At 51.0% G+C, this 15,794-nt stretch overlaps 5 protein-coding genes across 5 annotated transcripts; 3 read left to right on the forward strand and 2 right to left on the reverse strand.

The window, feature by feature from the left end:
- Positions 1-259: 259 nt before the first annotated feature.
- Positions 260-1,412, forward strand: A1O9_05803 (myo-inositol 2-dehydrogenase; the record flags this gene model as incomplete). The annotated part of the gene is made up of 2 exons (XM_013405018.1): positions 260-583; positions 645-1,412. 2 exons carry the CDS (start codon positions 260-262, stop codon positions 1,410-1,412), a joined length of 1,092 nt encoding a protein of 363 aa, XP_013260472.1.
- A 690-nt stretch (positions 1,413-2,102) lies between these two features.
- Positions 2,103-3,353, forward strand: A1O9_05804 (uncharacterized protein; the record flags this gene model as incomplete). Its single annotated transcript, XM_013405019.1, has 1 exon — positions 2,103-3,353. The coding sequence occupies one exon, from the start codon at positions 2,103-2,105 to the stop codon at positions 3,351-3,353; it is 1,251 nt and encodes a 416-aa protein (XP_013260473.1).
- A 726-nt stretch (positions 3,354-4,079) lies between these two features.
- A1O9_05805 (CMGC/DYRK/DYRK2 protein kinase) lies at positions 4,080-8,458 on the reverse strand (the record flags this gene model as incomplete). Its single annotated transcript, XM_013405020.1, has 3 exons — positions 4,080-5,177; positions 5,226-8,226; positions 8,280-8,458. The coding sequence occupies 3 exons, from the start codon at positions 8,456-8,458 to the stop codon at positions 4,080-4,082; spliced, it is 4,278 nt and encodes a 1,425-aa protein (XP_013260474.1).
- Positions 8,459-10,283: 1,825 nt separating this feature from the next.
- On the forward strand, positions 10,284-12,221 carry A1O9_05806 (uncharacterized protein; the record flags this gene model as incomplete). Its single annotated transcript, XM_013405021.1, has 1 exon — positions 10,284-12,221. One exon carries the CDS (start codon positions 10,284-10,286, stop codon positions 12,219-12,221), a length of 1,938 nt encoding a protein of 645 aa, XP_013260475.1.
- Positions 12,222-13,254: 1,033 nt separating this feature from the next.
- Positions 13,255-14,291, reverse strand: A1O9_05807 (uncharacterized protein; the record flags this gene model as incomplete). Its single annotated transcript, XM_013405022.1, has 2 exons — positions 13,255-13,391; positions 13,445-14,291. Coding segments are annotated over 2 exons (984 nt in total), but the record flags the coding sequence as incomplete, so codon positions are not given.
- Between the last annotated feature and the right edge of the window lie 1,503 nt (positions 14,292-15,794).

Raw genomic sequence — 15,794 nt, forward strand, 5'->3', positions numbered from 1 at the left:
CTCAATCTACGACTGCAACCGAAACCGTGCGATTTGCCGTGCAATTTATATGTACGCTGTCTACAACGGGAGTTGCGACTTCTCACACTCCGTGTCGATCGACCCGATTATGAATCAGCGGTGAGCAACGGACGACGCGCACGGGATCGGCCGCAGACTTCAACAATTTCCCAGGATTTTCCACTGTTGAGATTCTCCAGTTTATCTTTCATTTCCATTTACACTTGGTTTGATTCATACAGCAAGGCTTCTTGGGAAGATGGCGTCTCCCAAGCTCAACGTCGCAATTGCTGGTCTCGGCCGCATGGGTGCACGACATGCACTTCACTTTCACCAGCTAACCCCAAGAGCTGAGCTGATCGCCGTTTCATCGCCAGACCCAAAGGAAATTGCTTGGGCAGCTCGAAATCTGGAAGGTGTCAGGGCTTACCTCGATTACGACCAAATGCTTCGGGAAGAGAAAGACCTGCAAGCGGTGGTCGTCGCATCTGCAACAGTCGCACACGCCGAACAAGCCATCAAAGCCATCGACTTGGGCCTCCATGTCCTCTGCGAGAAACCACTCAGCACCAGCCCAGAAGTGGTAAGAATGAGGTTCGCTCTGGCATGTGAAGTCGCTTCGTTCTGATTTTGGATTTATCTAGTCGCAAACAGTGGTGACAGCCTATCGTCATTCCATTAAGAAACACCCGGCCCAGAAGGTGATCTGCGGGTTTTCTCGTCGCTTCGATGCATCATACCGTGACGCCTATTCCAAAGTTAAGTCTGGCTTGATCGGTCGACCTTCCGTGTTCCGCAGCCAAACTTGTGACAAGCTCGATCCTTCTGGATTTTTTGTGCAATATGCCCAATTTTCTGGAGGGATCTTTGTTGATTGCTCCATCCACGACATCGACCTTGCCTTGTGGTTTTTCGGAGAAGATTCTATCGTCAAGTCCGTCTCCGCCGTGGGAATCACCGCAGTTAGCCCCGAATTACGGCAATATAATGACCGTGACAATGCTGTTGGTATCGTCGAATTTTACGGCGGCAAGATCGCTCAGCTGTTCTGCTCTCGTATGATGGCTGCTGGACAAGAAGATACGACCGAGGTTACAGGAACTGAGGGAAAACTCGCCATCAACACTCAACCGCAATCGAACCTGGTCAATATCTACGATTCCACCGGAATTCGGCGTGAGATCCCCCCACACTATTACGGTCGATTCCGCGATGCCTTCATCACAGAAGCGAACGAGTTCACGGCTTGCTGCCTTGACAACACCGAGGTCCCTTTCAGACTCGAGGGAGCTGTCACAGCGGTCAAGGTCGGTGCTGCGCTGCAAGAATCGCTCATCACAGGAAAGAAGATCGAATTCGACGAGATTGGTCGAAGGCTCCCAGAAAACCAGCCTCCCAAGGCCAAGCTGTGAGCTTTGGCTCCTCAGGCCACGGCGAAGGGAGATTTGGTGTCTCCTACATGCTTTTGCCAATCCAGACTTTCCCTATCCGAGGAGGATGTACTTGAACCTCCCCAAGGCCTAGAGACAGTGATAGACAGAGGTACACACCCAGATATAGATCAGGGATGATTAGTTTTTCGCTGGTTCTATCATGGAATAGAATGTAATCGATATGCATTTAGAATTGAGTTTTGGTAATTGGAACTAGGAACGCCTTGCTGCTACAATCGGGTGAGTCACCAACTTCACTGAATACGGTATCTTCTCTTCCATATTCTTCGTCCATCGAATGTCAATGGGAGAAGTCAACAAGCTATCCTGAATCCCTCTCTCCGAATCCGCTGTGTGTGTGGAGTGGGAAGTCGGCCCTGTCGATCTGGCGTATTTCCTCCTTGATCTGACAAATCCCAAGGCCCTAAGAATGGGCCTGTCCTGCACCGCATGGCAAGAGGTATCACATTTTATATTTGCGACAGATCGACTTGGGATCCGAATGTGTAATAGATCTCCTAGCAGCGTTCGAAGCCATCCAGAATTGAGCAATATTGGATGGTTATTTCGGTTCCAATAACCATCTCCATCGGCGGTGACCTCCCAGAGCATCCACACAGTACAACACCACCACTGATTGCTCGATCTGTCCATCCTCATCCAACCAGTATGCCACCCAAGGCTCACCAACAACGCTTTCCACTGTCCACCGCACAGCTCACATGTCTCTGCGGAGACATCAAGGAACCAGGAACCCTCCTCCGGCCATCATCGCCCACCAAGACTTTCCCCGTCGGCAGCCACATGTGCCACTGCAACAGCTGCCGATACACCACAGGCAACATCACACTATCCTGTCCCGTGCTCGTGGGGCCTCCGAGCACAGAATCGCTAGCCCGATGCACGACTTACTCTAGCTCAGCGAGCCTGTTCAGGTATTTCTGCTCGAGGTGTGGCTGCCACTGTTTCCACCAGGAATTCAACAAGGAGTCGCAGGCCTCGAACCCCAGGTCGTCCTCCAACGGCGGGGCCGAGGAGCCACAGGTTGGAAAGTGGTATGTGAACGCGGGGCTCATCGAGCGCGATCCTGCACAAGTCGCTCCCCAGGAAGTCTGGGCCACGGATCTCGTGGAGACAGAATACCATCACCACATCGCCGACACCGTTGACGGCAGCATTGTGCCTGGCCTGGCGGACCTCGACGGCGCAGAGATCCCTCTCTACCTGGGCCCATCGTCGCAGGTTCAGGGACAGCAGGCATCTGTAGATGAGATCCGGAGACTCGCAGAACACCGACGTGATACGAAACCCAACCCTGACTGTTTAAAGGCGGCATGCCAGTGCGGCGGCATCGCCTTCTCGATCCGCCGGCCCAACTACGCGATGGACGACCAGGGCGTGCCAGCGCGGCACATCGGGCACGACAAGACGAAATATCCGGCTCTGTTCTGCGCGTTCCGCTACGACCGGGCAAGCTCGGGCGCCTGGTTCGTCCAACCATGGACGTACGTGCCGCCCGCCAATATCACGTTCACGGATGCCGACGAGGACGACGACCAGCAAAGCAGGAGCGCCGCATCCGTGACGCTCTTAGAGATATTGGCCGCCACAGCACACGAGCCACCCTCCTCCCGCGCCGCGGCGAACGTCTCCTCGCAACTCCCGATGACATGGTACCGGTCATCACGTGACATCACGCGTTCATTCTGCCGGGTCTGCGGGGCGACAGTGTTCTACCTGAACGATGGCCGGCCGTCGCTGGCGAACATCTCCGTGGGGATCCTGCGAGGCGATGAGGGTGCTCTGGCTCGGCGCTGGCTCGAGTGGACTTGGGGAAGAGTTGTTTGTCCTGAGAGCGCAACGGAACGTGTGATGCTGGAGGCGTTGATGGGTCTTGGGGATCACATGAGAGTATTATAACTAGGAAGAAGGACAAGAAGAAGACGAAAGCAAGGAGAGAAACACAAGCCTGTGGCAATTGGCAAATGGTTAAGCTTGTAAGGCACTCTCGAGATCAGGATTGGTGAACAAAAACATATAGGACGATTGCACATATCGACTCGGGGAAAGAAATCTCCCAGAGATATAGTTTGTATTGAACGGGGAATCAAATATTTAGAGAGGATCATCGCAGTTTTTCCCCTGATGGTTTCAGTCAAAGCCTTGAGTTCAGCCTAAAGCAATACGCTCGCTCCTCCAGAAAACCGCCTCAAAGAGGTTTTGGTCCTATTTTCACTCTATCTTAGCCGCGCACGAAAGGGTATTTGGATTGTGATTAGGAAAAATTCAAAGATGCAATGCCAGGCGATGCCGTATCCATGCCATATCATGCAAACACTTGTCTGGCTGCCAGCTGCCACAAAAAGTCGTCTCGAGAAGATCAATTCGTCCACGTCTGTAAGCCGCATATATGGGCTCGCATACTCCCTTCCAAAAATGTCCGGGCCTTTCTTTGACAGCGTTGTTTTGTGCGTTGCCACTTCCAATTCAGGCCTTTTTTTTGCTATGCGGAGATTTATATATTCATTAATGATAAGGAGATTCGTCTTCCCAGTAGCGTTAGACATCCAATGTACAGTTCGATAGCTTCATTCAGTTGTTGTCACCATCGTCATGCATGAGTGACGTACTCCATACCATGAGACATCACTTTATAAGACTTGCAGTAGCTGCGGCAGTCGCCAAATCAGATCTGCCACTCAATGTTCGTTGACCCGCCAATCGTGTCAAACTAGGATTAGAGGTTGACGAAACCATTGCGGCATGTGATGCTCGTTTAGCCTGAGAGGTTCCTGGGGCAGATCCTGCAGGTGGTACTGTTGATTGCCGCCGCGCTCCTGGTTTATTTGGCGAAGTTTCCTGCCTTGCGCCGATGGGAGCCTTCAATCCGAGAGTAGGGGGTTGCGGTAAAGGACGAGGGCCTGCCGCATTCGTTACCGAATTGACTCTCTTCACAGGGGAGCTCACGACTCCAATCAAATTCCGTCTGGTGGCGGCTGTATTCATCTTGACCCCCGTGATGAATTCATGTTTGTTGGCCTCATGAGGTGACATTCTTCGTGAAGGATCCCATTTCAGGCATTTGGTAATGAAGTCAAGGAATGCTTCATCATCACATTTCAAGACCTGTCGTAATTCTTTTGAGCTTGGCCGTCTCCTTCTGCCCTTAGAAGAGACAGTCAAACGAGGTTTGCCCAACGAATCGAAGAAAAGCTTTTTACGACTGCTCTTTTCAATCAAATGCTTCTCTGGTGGTCCGAAAACTTCCATTATACAAGCCAGTTGTTCCTGCTCGTTTTCTCCTGGGAAAATTGGATATCCCGTGTATAACTCGGCGAGAATACATCCAATGCTCCACATGTCAATTGGCATTCCATAAGACATTCCCAGTATTACTTCCGGTGATCGATAGAACCGTGATTGGATATAGGTATACACTTTCTCGTTTTCAAAGCAGCTGGAGCCAAAGTCGATGACCTTGATTTCAGAATGTACAGGGTGAGCAAGGAGAATATTTTCGGGCTTTAGATCACAATGGATCACCTTATGTTGCTGCAAGAGGATTAGACTTTGGAGTAGTTGTTTCGTGAATCGTCGAATCAGTTTCAAGGAGAATCCGCGGAAGTCGTGGGCCTTGATAAACTCGTAGAGATTCATGTCCAAGAGGTCAGTCGATATGCAAAGATGGCCTCGGAAATAGAAGCTCTGATCGAAGTTGACGACACTGTGTTTCTTTTGCGGATCCTAGATCTGATTAGTAGTTTCTCAAAAGCAGCTTGCAGAAGAACTCACCCATTCTTTGAGTTTCTGAAGAATGTTGACCTCCACGAGTGCCTGTTGATGAAATCGCTTCTTATTGCGAATGATCTTCACAGCAACGAGAATCCCGGTCTTGTGATCCACACAACGTACTACCTGACCAAAACTGCCCTTACCAAGAAGATCTACAACCTCGTAACGGTATGCGAGGTGATCTCCCGCGACAATATTGTAATCACCTCGCTCATCGTCGTAGCCAAAGTTGGAGGATGCCGAGTTCAAGTCGCCGATAATCTTCCGGGCCTTTAGCGTGCCAGTAAAGTAGATATTGGGATAGTCGACAATTTCGCCTCTTTCGAAAATATTAAGATCAAAAGTTCTTGAAGCCGTCTCTGCCGACATGCGACGGACGGGCCTTGCTCTTGCACGGAGAGCATCCAACTCACGTGCGGCAGACTCCGCATCTTTCCTTTTCGACGCGAGTTTCTTCATCTCCTCCTCGGCGACCATGTCATCACGATCCAATGCCGGCTCTTGCTGACGCTGAGTCGGCTGTTTGTTTAGCAAGTTTGGCGTGCTTGCAGACAATGAACCGGACCTGTTCGAGTGCATCATAAGAGTTCTGCTGGAGTCCAGAGCTGGGCGAACAGTAGAACTCTGATACACCGTACTGTCATGACTGTCTTGTCGTTTTGGCTCAATATGAACGCTAGAAGTTGAGGTTTGTCTTCGGGATCGCAAGTACGAAGGCTTTTGAGAAGGACTAGAAGCACCATTTTGAGGGTTTGTCCAATTTGAAGATGCTGGAAGTTTTGGAGGCGGCATATTATCGTATTTGCGGAGATCATCATTTTGCGATGTTGGTTCGGGTAGCTTGGCTTCACTACGTTTTCGACTCAATTTCCTTCGCAAGACAGAAGTGGAGAAGGCAGATTCGGTTTCTGACGGTTTGTCTATACTGGCAGGGCTGGGGGGTACTTCGGTTTTGGGTGTCACCGAGAAACTCGGTGCCCGAGGTCCATTTGGTCTTGCCTGACTGGGATTGCGATTCAGCTCGGTGATGAAATTGGGTCTCATGTATGAGGAGAAGTCGTCATTGCTCTTTGGTAAAGAGGATGACACAAATGGTGAGATATTTCGATCGCTTTTCCCTGTTTCGAACGTAAAAGATGGTAGGCTAGGACTGATACCACTCGGTGGTCGTAATTCATCTGCACGAAGTGCATGATGTGAAGTAGAGCTCCGAAGGATGGTTTCATTGGCACTTTTGATAGACTGGGAGAAGAAGGTCGCTTTAGACGCGGTCATGGGCGTGCTTGGGGTTTTCATGCTGCTACGGGCCACCGGAGGAGTTGTAGTTCCATCACTAGATTCATTCTTCGAATTGAATGCCTTGATCTTCGCAGCAGTTGGTGTACTTAAAGGCAGAAGATTCAATGGAGGTAGTCTCAGAGTCTGTAGATTTTTCTTGCTTGATTTACGTTGTGGTTTAGCTTTGGGTTCCGAGTCAACTGAAGATAGTGTCGGAGCTGGTAGTGGAGGCGGGTTAGCGGATGCATGTGAAGAAGTACTGGGTGCTCGAGGAGTTTCGAGCGCATTCATTGCATCCGCCAGTGTCGAGACAATAGGGCTAGCAGAAATTGCACCATCAAAGGGAGGAAGGCTTGAAGATCGGGCCGAGAAGAAGGGCTGATCATGTTCACTTCCTGGGGATTCGTACGCCTTGGGAATGGCTGGGACAGGTGGGACTTCGAGCTCAAACGTTGTATTTCCAGATGTGTCCAATCTTGGTTTTGGGGTCGGTAGACGGGAAGAATTGACATTCTGCGGAAGTCTGGCAGGAATGTTCGTGTTGTTGCGAACAGAACTATAACTCGTGTTTGAAGACAAAGACTGACCAGAGCTGTATGACTTTCGGTTTGGGTCTGGGGTTGTTCGTGAAGACGAAGGTGTCAAGCTCTTCCGACTGGACACGACTGGAGAATGAATATCTGACTGCGGCATTTGAGGGACGGGTTCAGGTAGAGGGGTTGGAGGGGCTTGGGATATTCTGCTCTGGGGCAACGGAGGTGCAGGAGGGACAATAGACATGCGCTTCATCCGTCTTGCATCAGTCGGGCTGACCGTGCGAGCACCTAGCCCAGTGGCATGATGAGGCATGACTGACATCCTCCTGTTTCGATCACCATTGCCGCCTGGCGTCGTTGTTCTTCCCGGAGTTCCACTCCTTCTTGTCGGAGTGTTTGGATTGGCCCCTGAGATGGATTTCGACGGATCGGGGGTCCTCGAAGGTGTGAGCAGATCTTTAGATGTTCTTTTCTTCGGCCCGATCGACGTCTTTAGTTGAAGACTCTTTGTACTCTCCGCACTGGATTTTCTCCCACCGGCACTGGGTCTTCTTTTAATTGTGGGCTTATCTGATGTCTCTGGGGCAACGAATGTCCCGGGTCCAACGGACTTTCTCGGAGCCTTTGTAACGGTGTTGGCATTGTTAAACGAATTCGGAGGGAAATGACTCTGCCTTCTACCCCGGAGGATGGAGGTTGTGGATGTTGACATGGAATCGGACTTTGCAGAATTTCTCGAGGTATTTGACGCAGTCGAGCTCTTGCGGGTAAGAGTGACACCGGACCCCTTGCGGGCAGGTACAGGAATAGCAGCCTGTGGGGGTGGTTTCTTCTGATCGGGTAGCTGGGAATCAAGGGCCGTAGTGGTATTAGCAGGAGCAGGATGTTTGACTGAACCACCTCTTCCCGGCAGAGGGAAATGGTTCAAGCTGGGCTCGGCACCGACTATGGTGTCTTGAAAATCATCGAAATTGAAGGTAGGCTCGAGGAAGTTACCAAAATCCAAGGTGGCATCCCGTTGTTGAGCGGATGGAGGCTTGGCTTGTATGGATGCAAAACTGAATCTTGAAATGTCGTTGATGGATAACTCATTGGTATAAGGGTCCTGGGAAGCAACTGCGGAGGCGCCTCGTAGGGAGTTGAACTGCGGGTTGATGGCATTGCTGGCCGCCCTGAGGAAAGTGGCTCTGTCAGTCGGAATTTCTGGAAACTACGGGTGCAGCCATGAGTGGTACTATACCTTTTGCCCGTCCCCGAACCATACTCCAAGGGCCGTGGACCCATGGGAACTTTCGCGCTTGGAATCGACGACTGTCTTCTTCGTGTAGCGAGAGTGGGTGTGGATGTTACATCCTCCCCAGCATCGCGTTTGAGGGCGGACGAGGTTGAAGTCGAGGTCGAGGTCGAGGTCGAGTTCATCACCAAGGAAGAGGGGACGTTCCTTGCAGGTGGATTGTCTGCTATAGGAAGGGCACAAGTGTCAGCAGGGATGTGTTTTCTGCAGGTAGCCTTTGCATCGGGTTCGTACCACCATTATCCAGATCTTCGGCTCTGGCAGGATTTGTGTATCGGGTTTGCAAAGAGCCTGAGTTAAGATTTGAGGAGGAGGGCAATGGTGCATTTTGACGGTAAGGCATGGCTCAGCAAAACGCTCTGACCCTGCAGGTCCGGCCGTGCGTGTGCTATCCCCGTGTCCTCCAACATTCAGTCTTCGAGGGTGAATACCATCTGCGTGCTCACTCCATGGCCGAAGAGGGTTTCGAAGGTTCGAAGTGGGAGGTCAAATGGCCTGGTCGCGACCAAGTGACGAGCAGACCAGGGTGTCTGTAGGTGGAACTGTTCTTAGGGTAAGAGAAACAGTTGGCAGGCCACGCGCAGCGTTCTGCGTTGCAGAGGGAGAAGTCTATCAGGGAACGGGTTGGAGAAGTGAGATGTCCTAAATGCAGAGAATTAAGGACCGGGAGTAACAAATCAAGGTCAACAGGACTAGAGTGGTTGTAGAAACATCAACAGAGGTGAGGCGAGGGAGAATATTGGATGCCGTTGGATATTGCGGTGACAGCAATCCATCAAGGCCTGTCCTGTGCAGTGCATAGATTTCTGGCTCAGCACTCCCGTACTCGTTCGTAGTAGAAGGGGTCGTAAGCTGGGATTTTGGAGCAGGGGGGTTTAACTAACAATGCCCAGAAACCACGCCCATGAAGCCTAGACATCCTAGAGAGTCCCACCCACCCGCAGGTGAAATAGGCCTAGCTATTGGTGCCTGTACCTGAGCTGCAAGACTACGGCTGTGGCTAATTGTCAACGCTCTTTCTGACAGGCCACCTGTGGACACTCTATGGTGATGAATGGAGAAGCCATCTCTAACTACGACCTCCCTCCCGTCCAGGCGATCGACTATTAGGGGCATCGACTCGACTAAGTCGCCCATCGCTCCCAGTGGCTTATCTCGATTCGGCTGGCTGCTGCTGCTTAGCGACTGGCCATCCATGCCATCCTGCCTTTCCGAGTTCGCTGGCCACCGTTTTCTATCACCAGCAATTTCGTCTCGATTTAGGGCCAAGGGTTTAAGTCCAACAGTATCCATATGCCTCTTTGATGGAGGGATCTCTAACGTGCCACAGCTTTTGCTTTCACAGAACGTTCCTGGAGTTGTTCCTGGGCGATTTGCCGGAACTAGCCCGTGTCGAGGCTGGCAACATGCGAGGATAGGGAGTTTGGCATCGCTTGTTGAGGGGGGTGGCCCTTGCGTCAACAAACAAAGGATGGCCTAACCTTTGTTGATGCAGTAGTTCAAAAGCTGCCAGTAGCCTGCTTACCATCAACCAAGAGCCTCCCCGTTCAATCCAAGAGAGGCAAAGTTCACGATTGATATCAGTGCTAGCGGCGCGAATTGAGATGGGGGATGAACCCCTGCCCCTGGGTTCTTCTCTTCTCTGCTGTGTCAGTGCTTTCAGGGTCTACAGTACGAGGTACATACGTAGTATGTGTACGGAGTACGCCATCAACTCTCCGATCAATTAACCCGATCCGATATTCGAAAACTAGGATCACGTGGCAGCTTCAGTAGCCACCGGCCTCTCCCACGTGATAGTCGCTGACAACATCTCCGTTGTGGCTTGCCTCGCATGTCAATTTCAAGGCGTACGCAATCTGATTTAGACATACACATAGACTTCATCATATAATTCTCTGTCTTATCTCGAAGATGGAGCAATAGCATGTCTCGAAGCGTCCTGGTACAATGGATGAATATGCAGTTGACGTCTTCGCCAATCGTGATGAGCCAGTGCCACTCATCACGGTCTCGCAGAGTGATGTTGAGGCTTCTTCCAGCGAAGCCGACTCCATCAGTCGCCGGAGTCGACTCAAGCGCTCGCCATCACCATCTCGCTTGAAGACTAAAGGGCAAGAAGTCGCTGCAGTTCAACTTGAGAAGAGCGAGCTGAGCCCAGCCTCCAAAGGTTCACTACAAGACCGACTTTTCTCCAAAATACTTCAACAAGTTGTCCCATCGTCAGAGGATGTGGATGATGACCTGGGTGGTTCGCCTGTTGACCGGCGGTCGTCAACATATGTTTCTCGCCCTGCCTTCTCGCTGCCGCTGATGACGAATAATTTTCGCCGTTTCAATGCACGCATTGGTATAGTCTTCGTCTTTCAGAACCGACTAATCCGCCTCTTCACCTGGAGAACCCCATCTCATACTCTATCATTCCTCGCCACATACACCTTTGTGTGTCTGGATCCATACCTTCTGATCGTCGTTCCACTCGCAGTGGCTTTATTCTTCATCATGGTCCCAGCTTTCACCTCGCGACACCCACCTCCACCGCCAGCGACTATCATCTCCAGCACCACTCCATATTACCATCAAAACTATGCAGGCCCTGCACTTGCCCCAGCAAGGACGATCAAACCCGCCAGCGAGACCTCAAAAGATTTCTTCCGCAATATGCGTGACCTGCAAAACTGCATGGCAGACTTTAGCAATATGCACGACTTTCTAGTATCGACAATTGCACCAGCGACTAACTTCAGCAACGAGACATTTTCTTCCCAGCTATTTGTGTATTTGACCATTCTCACTACTCTATCGTTCGTCTCCGCGCATCTTTTGCCGTGGCGGCTGATCCTACTGGTGGCAGGCTGGGCAACCACCGTCAGCTCCCATCCCACTGCACAGCAATGGCTGGCACGAATGCAAAAGCGCGCTGAACGACAAGCTTCACTCGCACTCAGCGACCCCACACTAAAACACCAACGGTTCATTCGTGGAATCCCTCTACCAGCCACGCCGGCCGTGATGCAAGCCACCCTCCATTCCCTCTCTGCCGTTACACTCTCCACTACGCCAGAGACTCAGGAAGTCGAAGTTTTCGAGCTCCAACACCGCCCACTCACATCCGTTTCTTCTTCAGCGAACGCTTCAGCGGCCGAATGGCAACCTCACCTCTTTACACCCACTCCATACGATCCACTCTCCCCCTCCCGTATCGCAGGAGACCGCCCACGAGGCACACGTTTCTTCGAAGACGTGGCCCCACCAGAAGGATGGGAGTGGGCGAGCAAGAAATGGGAACTCGATCTGGAAGCCGGTGAATGGGTGAATGAACGACTGGTCGTGGGCGTCGAGTATGACGTGTTGCATCATGCCAACGAGGACGACGATCTCGACGATAATGACGAAGCTATAGATACTAAGAGTATAAGCGGAGGCACCGACCCAGAAATCCAACCCCAACATCACTCACACCGCAAATCAAGCTCGAACCAACTCCAACGGCGGCGCGAGAGTGTGAATCTAGACTTTGGTGGCTGGGTATGGGATCTGCCCCCGGTCCCAGGCAGCGGCCTGAACCGAGACGATGATCTGTGGCTGGCGTACGGTGACTACGAGCTCCCGAGGCCGATAGACGAGCGAGAGAAGGAGCGGAACAAAGCCGCCGCCGCCGCAGCGAGGAAAAAGGAGAAAGAGCTCAAAAAGAAGGCAAGTAGCAGCGCTGCTAAAAATAGTCTGGGGAGTGTCAGGGACTGGGAGGAGGCCACCAGGCTGGAGAACAAAGGTCGCACCGGCGAATGGAGGCGGAGGCGGTGGGTGAGGTTGGTGAAGAGAATAGTTGTTGGCAGTGCCGGTGCTGGTGCCAATACAGCTGCTGCTGGTTCTTCTTTGCCTTCTTGATATAGCTGCTGTCGATTTTTACAAAATGAATGCACGAAAACATCCATTATGAGGCATGTGGTTTCTTGGAGAGAATCATTCTCGTAACTCAAGTTCTGTTATCTCTACCTGACTGGTTAGGCATGTACTTTACACGAACCGTGGGAGTTGCAAGAGCCATCACGGGCGGAGCCCCTCTTCTGCAACTTCTCACGACCGTGAAATCAGAATTTCGAGCTCACAGCACTGCAGTGGTCGAGCACACGTACACGTTTATCTAGGTCCAGCCATCGGCAGCTGGGGATGACTGCCTCCTCGTCGGCCCTCCCTTATGCGATATGAAGTGATATGTGCGGTTGGTGAATCCATCCTCGCATCTAGCCCAACTGTGCCCAGAGTTTCCAGCAGATTGTAGATATTTTTGCCGCTCATGATACGATTTCGTCCGCCGATACAAACGGAGTTGTGTCTGAAAGCAAATTATTTCATCGCAGATGTTTGTGTAAAAAGAGAAGGGGAAAATTCGTCCCATGGGATTGGGATAGGACATAACAGCTCTGGAAACTGTGACATGCTATGCAGGTGTGCATGAAAGTCGGGGAGGGAAGCACTTTTGATCTCGAGCTCCAGTTTGCAGTGCCGACATCGTGAGCCAAATTGGCAGTCTTGTGATTTTCTTTGATGTAACGTTAGCAATGGTACCTTCGGGTTGGGTGGTGCGCACTTACGAGCGAAGTCACAAAGTCCTCCCACTCAGAACACATGAATCTGGTCGAGGGGCATCCTTCTGCACGATTGTCTCTCTGCCCTTGTGTGATCGCGAATCGATCGTGGTTGTGTCAATGATATCAATGGCTGCAAGCTCTTGTTCGATATTACAGCGTGGAGAAGTGGGCTGGTGGCGATTTCCAGGTTCAAGGTCCGAATAGAAGGCCGTGAGACTTGAAATGGGATTGGTGCTGTTGTTGGTCAGCGTTGGGGACTGGTCACGCTTGAGGTGACTCGGCTTGGTTGGACTGAGGGCTGGTTTGTACTGATTGTCATCCTGTCGAATCTCTGTAGGTTTCTGATTGATGGTCATGAACAATGTGCCCAATGGGATGATCAGATATACGGTCGGAAGGATCATCACGCTTGGGTCTACCCATACCCTGACTGGACTTATTGACAGTAGGAGAACGCAGAAGATGACTGGTCACATGGGTTAGCACGAGGTTTCCCTGGAGTCCACGGCTATAACTCACAGGGGAGCACGAAAGACTGTGCACAAAGAAGTCCGACCAAATTCAATGCGGAGGCATAAGCATTGTGGCCTTTGACGACAGAGGATGGCCGCTTCCAGATGATGCTCACAATGGAACACATGGAGACCAGAGAGTAGCTCCCGATACTGACGGCGAATAAGCAGTGGTAAATGATGATCCACATCAAATAGTCGGTTATCACCTTATTTGAGCTTTTGCTGATTTTGTTGATTGACTTGACGATGTAAACGGTCTGAGCGACAATCGTTGCCACCGAAGTGAAAATGAGGTAGCCGAGAATGATGCGGTAAAATCGGGGGAATCTGTTTTGCATGCTGGTCATCAAACCCTTGGCCTGCAGCCAGAGACAAAGGCTAGCACAGCAGAAGGAGATGATCTCGGCAATCAAACTTGCAGCCTGAACTGATATGAAGCGTGAAGTGATGATGACATTCTCGGTCCCAACCAGGAAAGCGTAGGCCGAGTATTTGTTCAAGCCAGTCATGCAAGGAGAGATGAGGTTGATCATCAAATGGATCAGGAGAAAAGCAACTCCAAGGATCAGGGAGGTATGGAATGGCGAGGTTCTTTTCTTGTTTGGCGTCAGGGCCAGCAGGTAGATGAAGGTTGCCCAAGCTACGCCAGCCGCAATGCCATCGGCGGAATTCTTGCTGGCCAAGACACGTGCATAGTCCTCGAGCAGCCTCCAAGTGATATTAGCGTACGGACGAGTGCCGTATGTAGGCACTTTGAATGCTGGCTTGTCAAAATAGGAACCTCCGTACCCAACGGTTGGGAAAGCAGTAGGGGCAGGAAAGGTCACAGCTGGCAAAGTACGCAGTGCCATGTTGAGTCGTCTGAGTGAGTGGGAAGAGGGAGTCTTAGAGTCTTAGAGAAGTCGCTCTGTCTGCGTCAAGCACAGAGAAGAAGTAAAAGTGAGGGTTGAGGATAGGCGATGGTGGTCCACAAGATGAAGCGAATGCTGATTGAAGGGGAGCGTGATGGATGATGGTAGGAGATATCGAATGATAAAGAAACAGGAAGAGAAGAGATCAGGGTGTTTGAGGTGCAAGGCGTGTTCAAAAGGTGGTGTGTAATTCAAATCAAAGTGAAGAAGACAAAATTCACTCAGGAGCAAGTTGCCTGAATGAACCTCAACACCTGTGGCTTCTAGGCCTGCTTCACTGCTAGGCCTCCCTCCACGGCCTACAACGACCACCCATCATGCTTTGGATCTGGCTCTTTTTCTGTTGCCATCGCAGCCCAAAGAAAACTAACTTACTGGTGGCACGGCTTTTCAATAGACCTGCGTTCCTCACCACAACAACTTGGTAGATGGCTCTCCAGAGCCGAGACAAAAGAACAATCCTAGGCGCTTAATATTGTTGTCTACTGAGGTGAGTATTCTTGCGGAGACAGAGACTCACGATCCCTGGAAATGATGGGTACGTCCCGTTTCGATCTCAGGCTCATACTGAAAAGATGAATAAGAATGATATATGTTAAGGGACAATGGACAGCATCAGAATTCAAGTGCCAGATTATCAATGATATTCGAAGTACGTGGCGCATCAAGCTATCTGCTCCAACGTATAAGGCTTGGCATCAATCGGAAGATGATTTGAACGAGTGGAACTATTTCTTCCAATTGAGCTACCAGTACTACCCGGGGACGCCCTACAATCCGTTCATCTCCTTTAATGTTTAATGGACTTCACGTGGCATCACACAATGGAAAGTCCTCGTAACCGTTTATGGGTACACTGAGTAGGAGGTGGTGGGTATGCGTTTCGTCGAGCATGAGGTCCATTGACCATTTTGCAGCTCCTGAAAGCTGAATATCCCGTGACGTGCGAATTACACGCAAGCAGGACGAGCAGACTCTTGCTTGTTCGTATAAAGAGGGTCGCCTCTGCTGAGTTTGGAAACAGGAGTTTCCTCGCTTTGATACTGATTAGTTGTTCAAGCGCGATGCCGGTGCATCTCAACTGCGAAGCGACTGCGAGCTTTCAGGTATGGTGCAGTTTGATCACAGCCGATGTTGAATGAACCTCTGACCTCTAAGCTAAACTATTGCCCATGTCTAATTTTGACAAGAAATTGCGACTTTGTTGGCCATGCTTGAATGTCGGTCGATCTATGGTCTTGATTACAATTTCTACTTTGAAGGTCCAGGCGTACTATCGAGTGCAGAACCAGAACCCTTGCCCTTGAAAAGCGACATCGACATTCCGTTCCGAAATCCTCTACGAGCATGTCGCTGGAGGCAAATCCGTTGCAACCCAAGACATGGCGTTGTCAGTTCCACAGAACGTGACTATGTCAGTTGCGACCGCGGAGTCCTCGCTTC

The sequence above is a fragment of the Exophiala aquamarina genome (assembly GCF_000709125.1).
Source record: "Exophiala aquamarina CBS 119918 chromosome Unknown aczIA-supercont1.4, whole genome shotgun sequence".
In the NCBI taxonomy this organism is placed as follows: Eukaryota; Fungi; Ascomycota; class Eurotiomycetes; order Chaetothyriales; family Herpotrichiellaceae; genus Exophiala; species Exophiala aquamarina.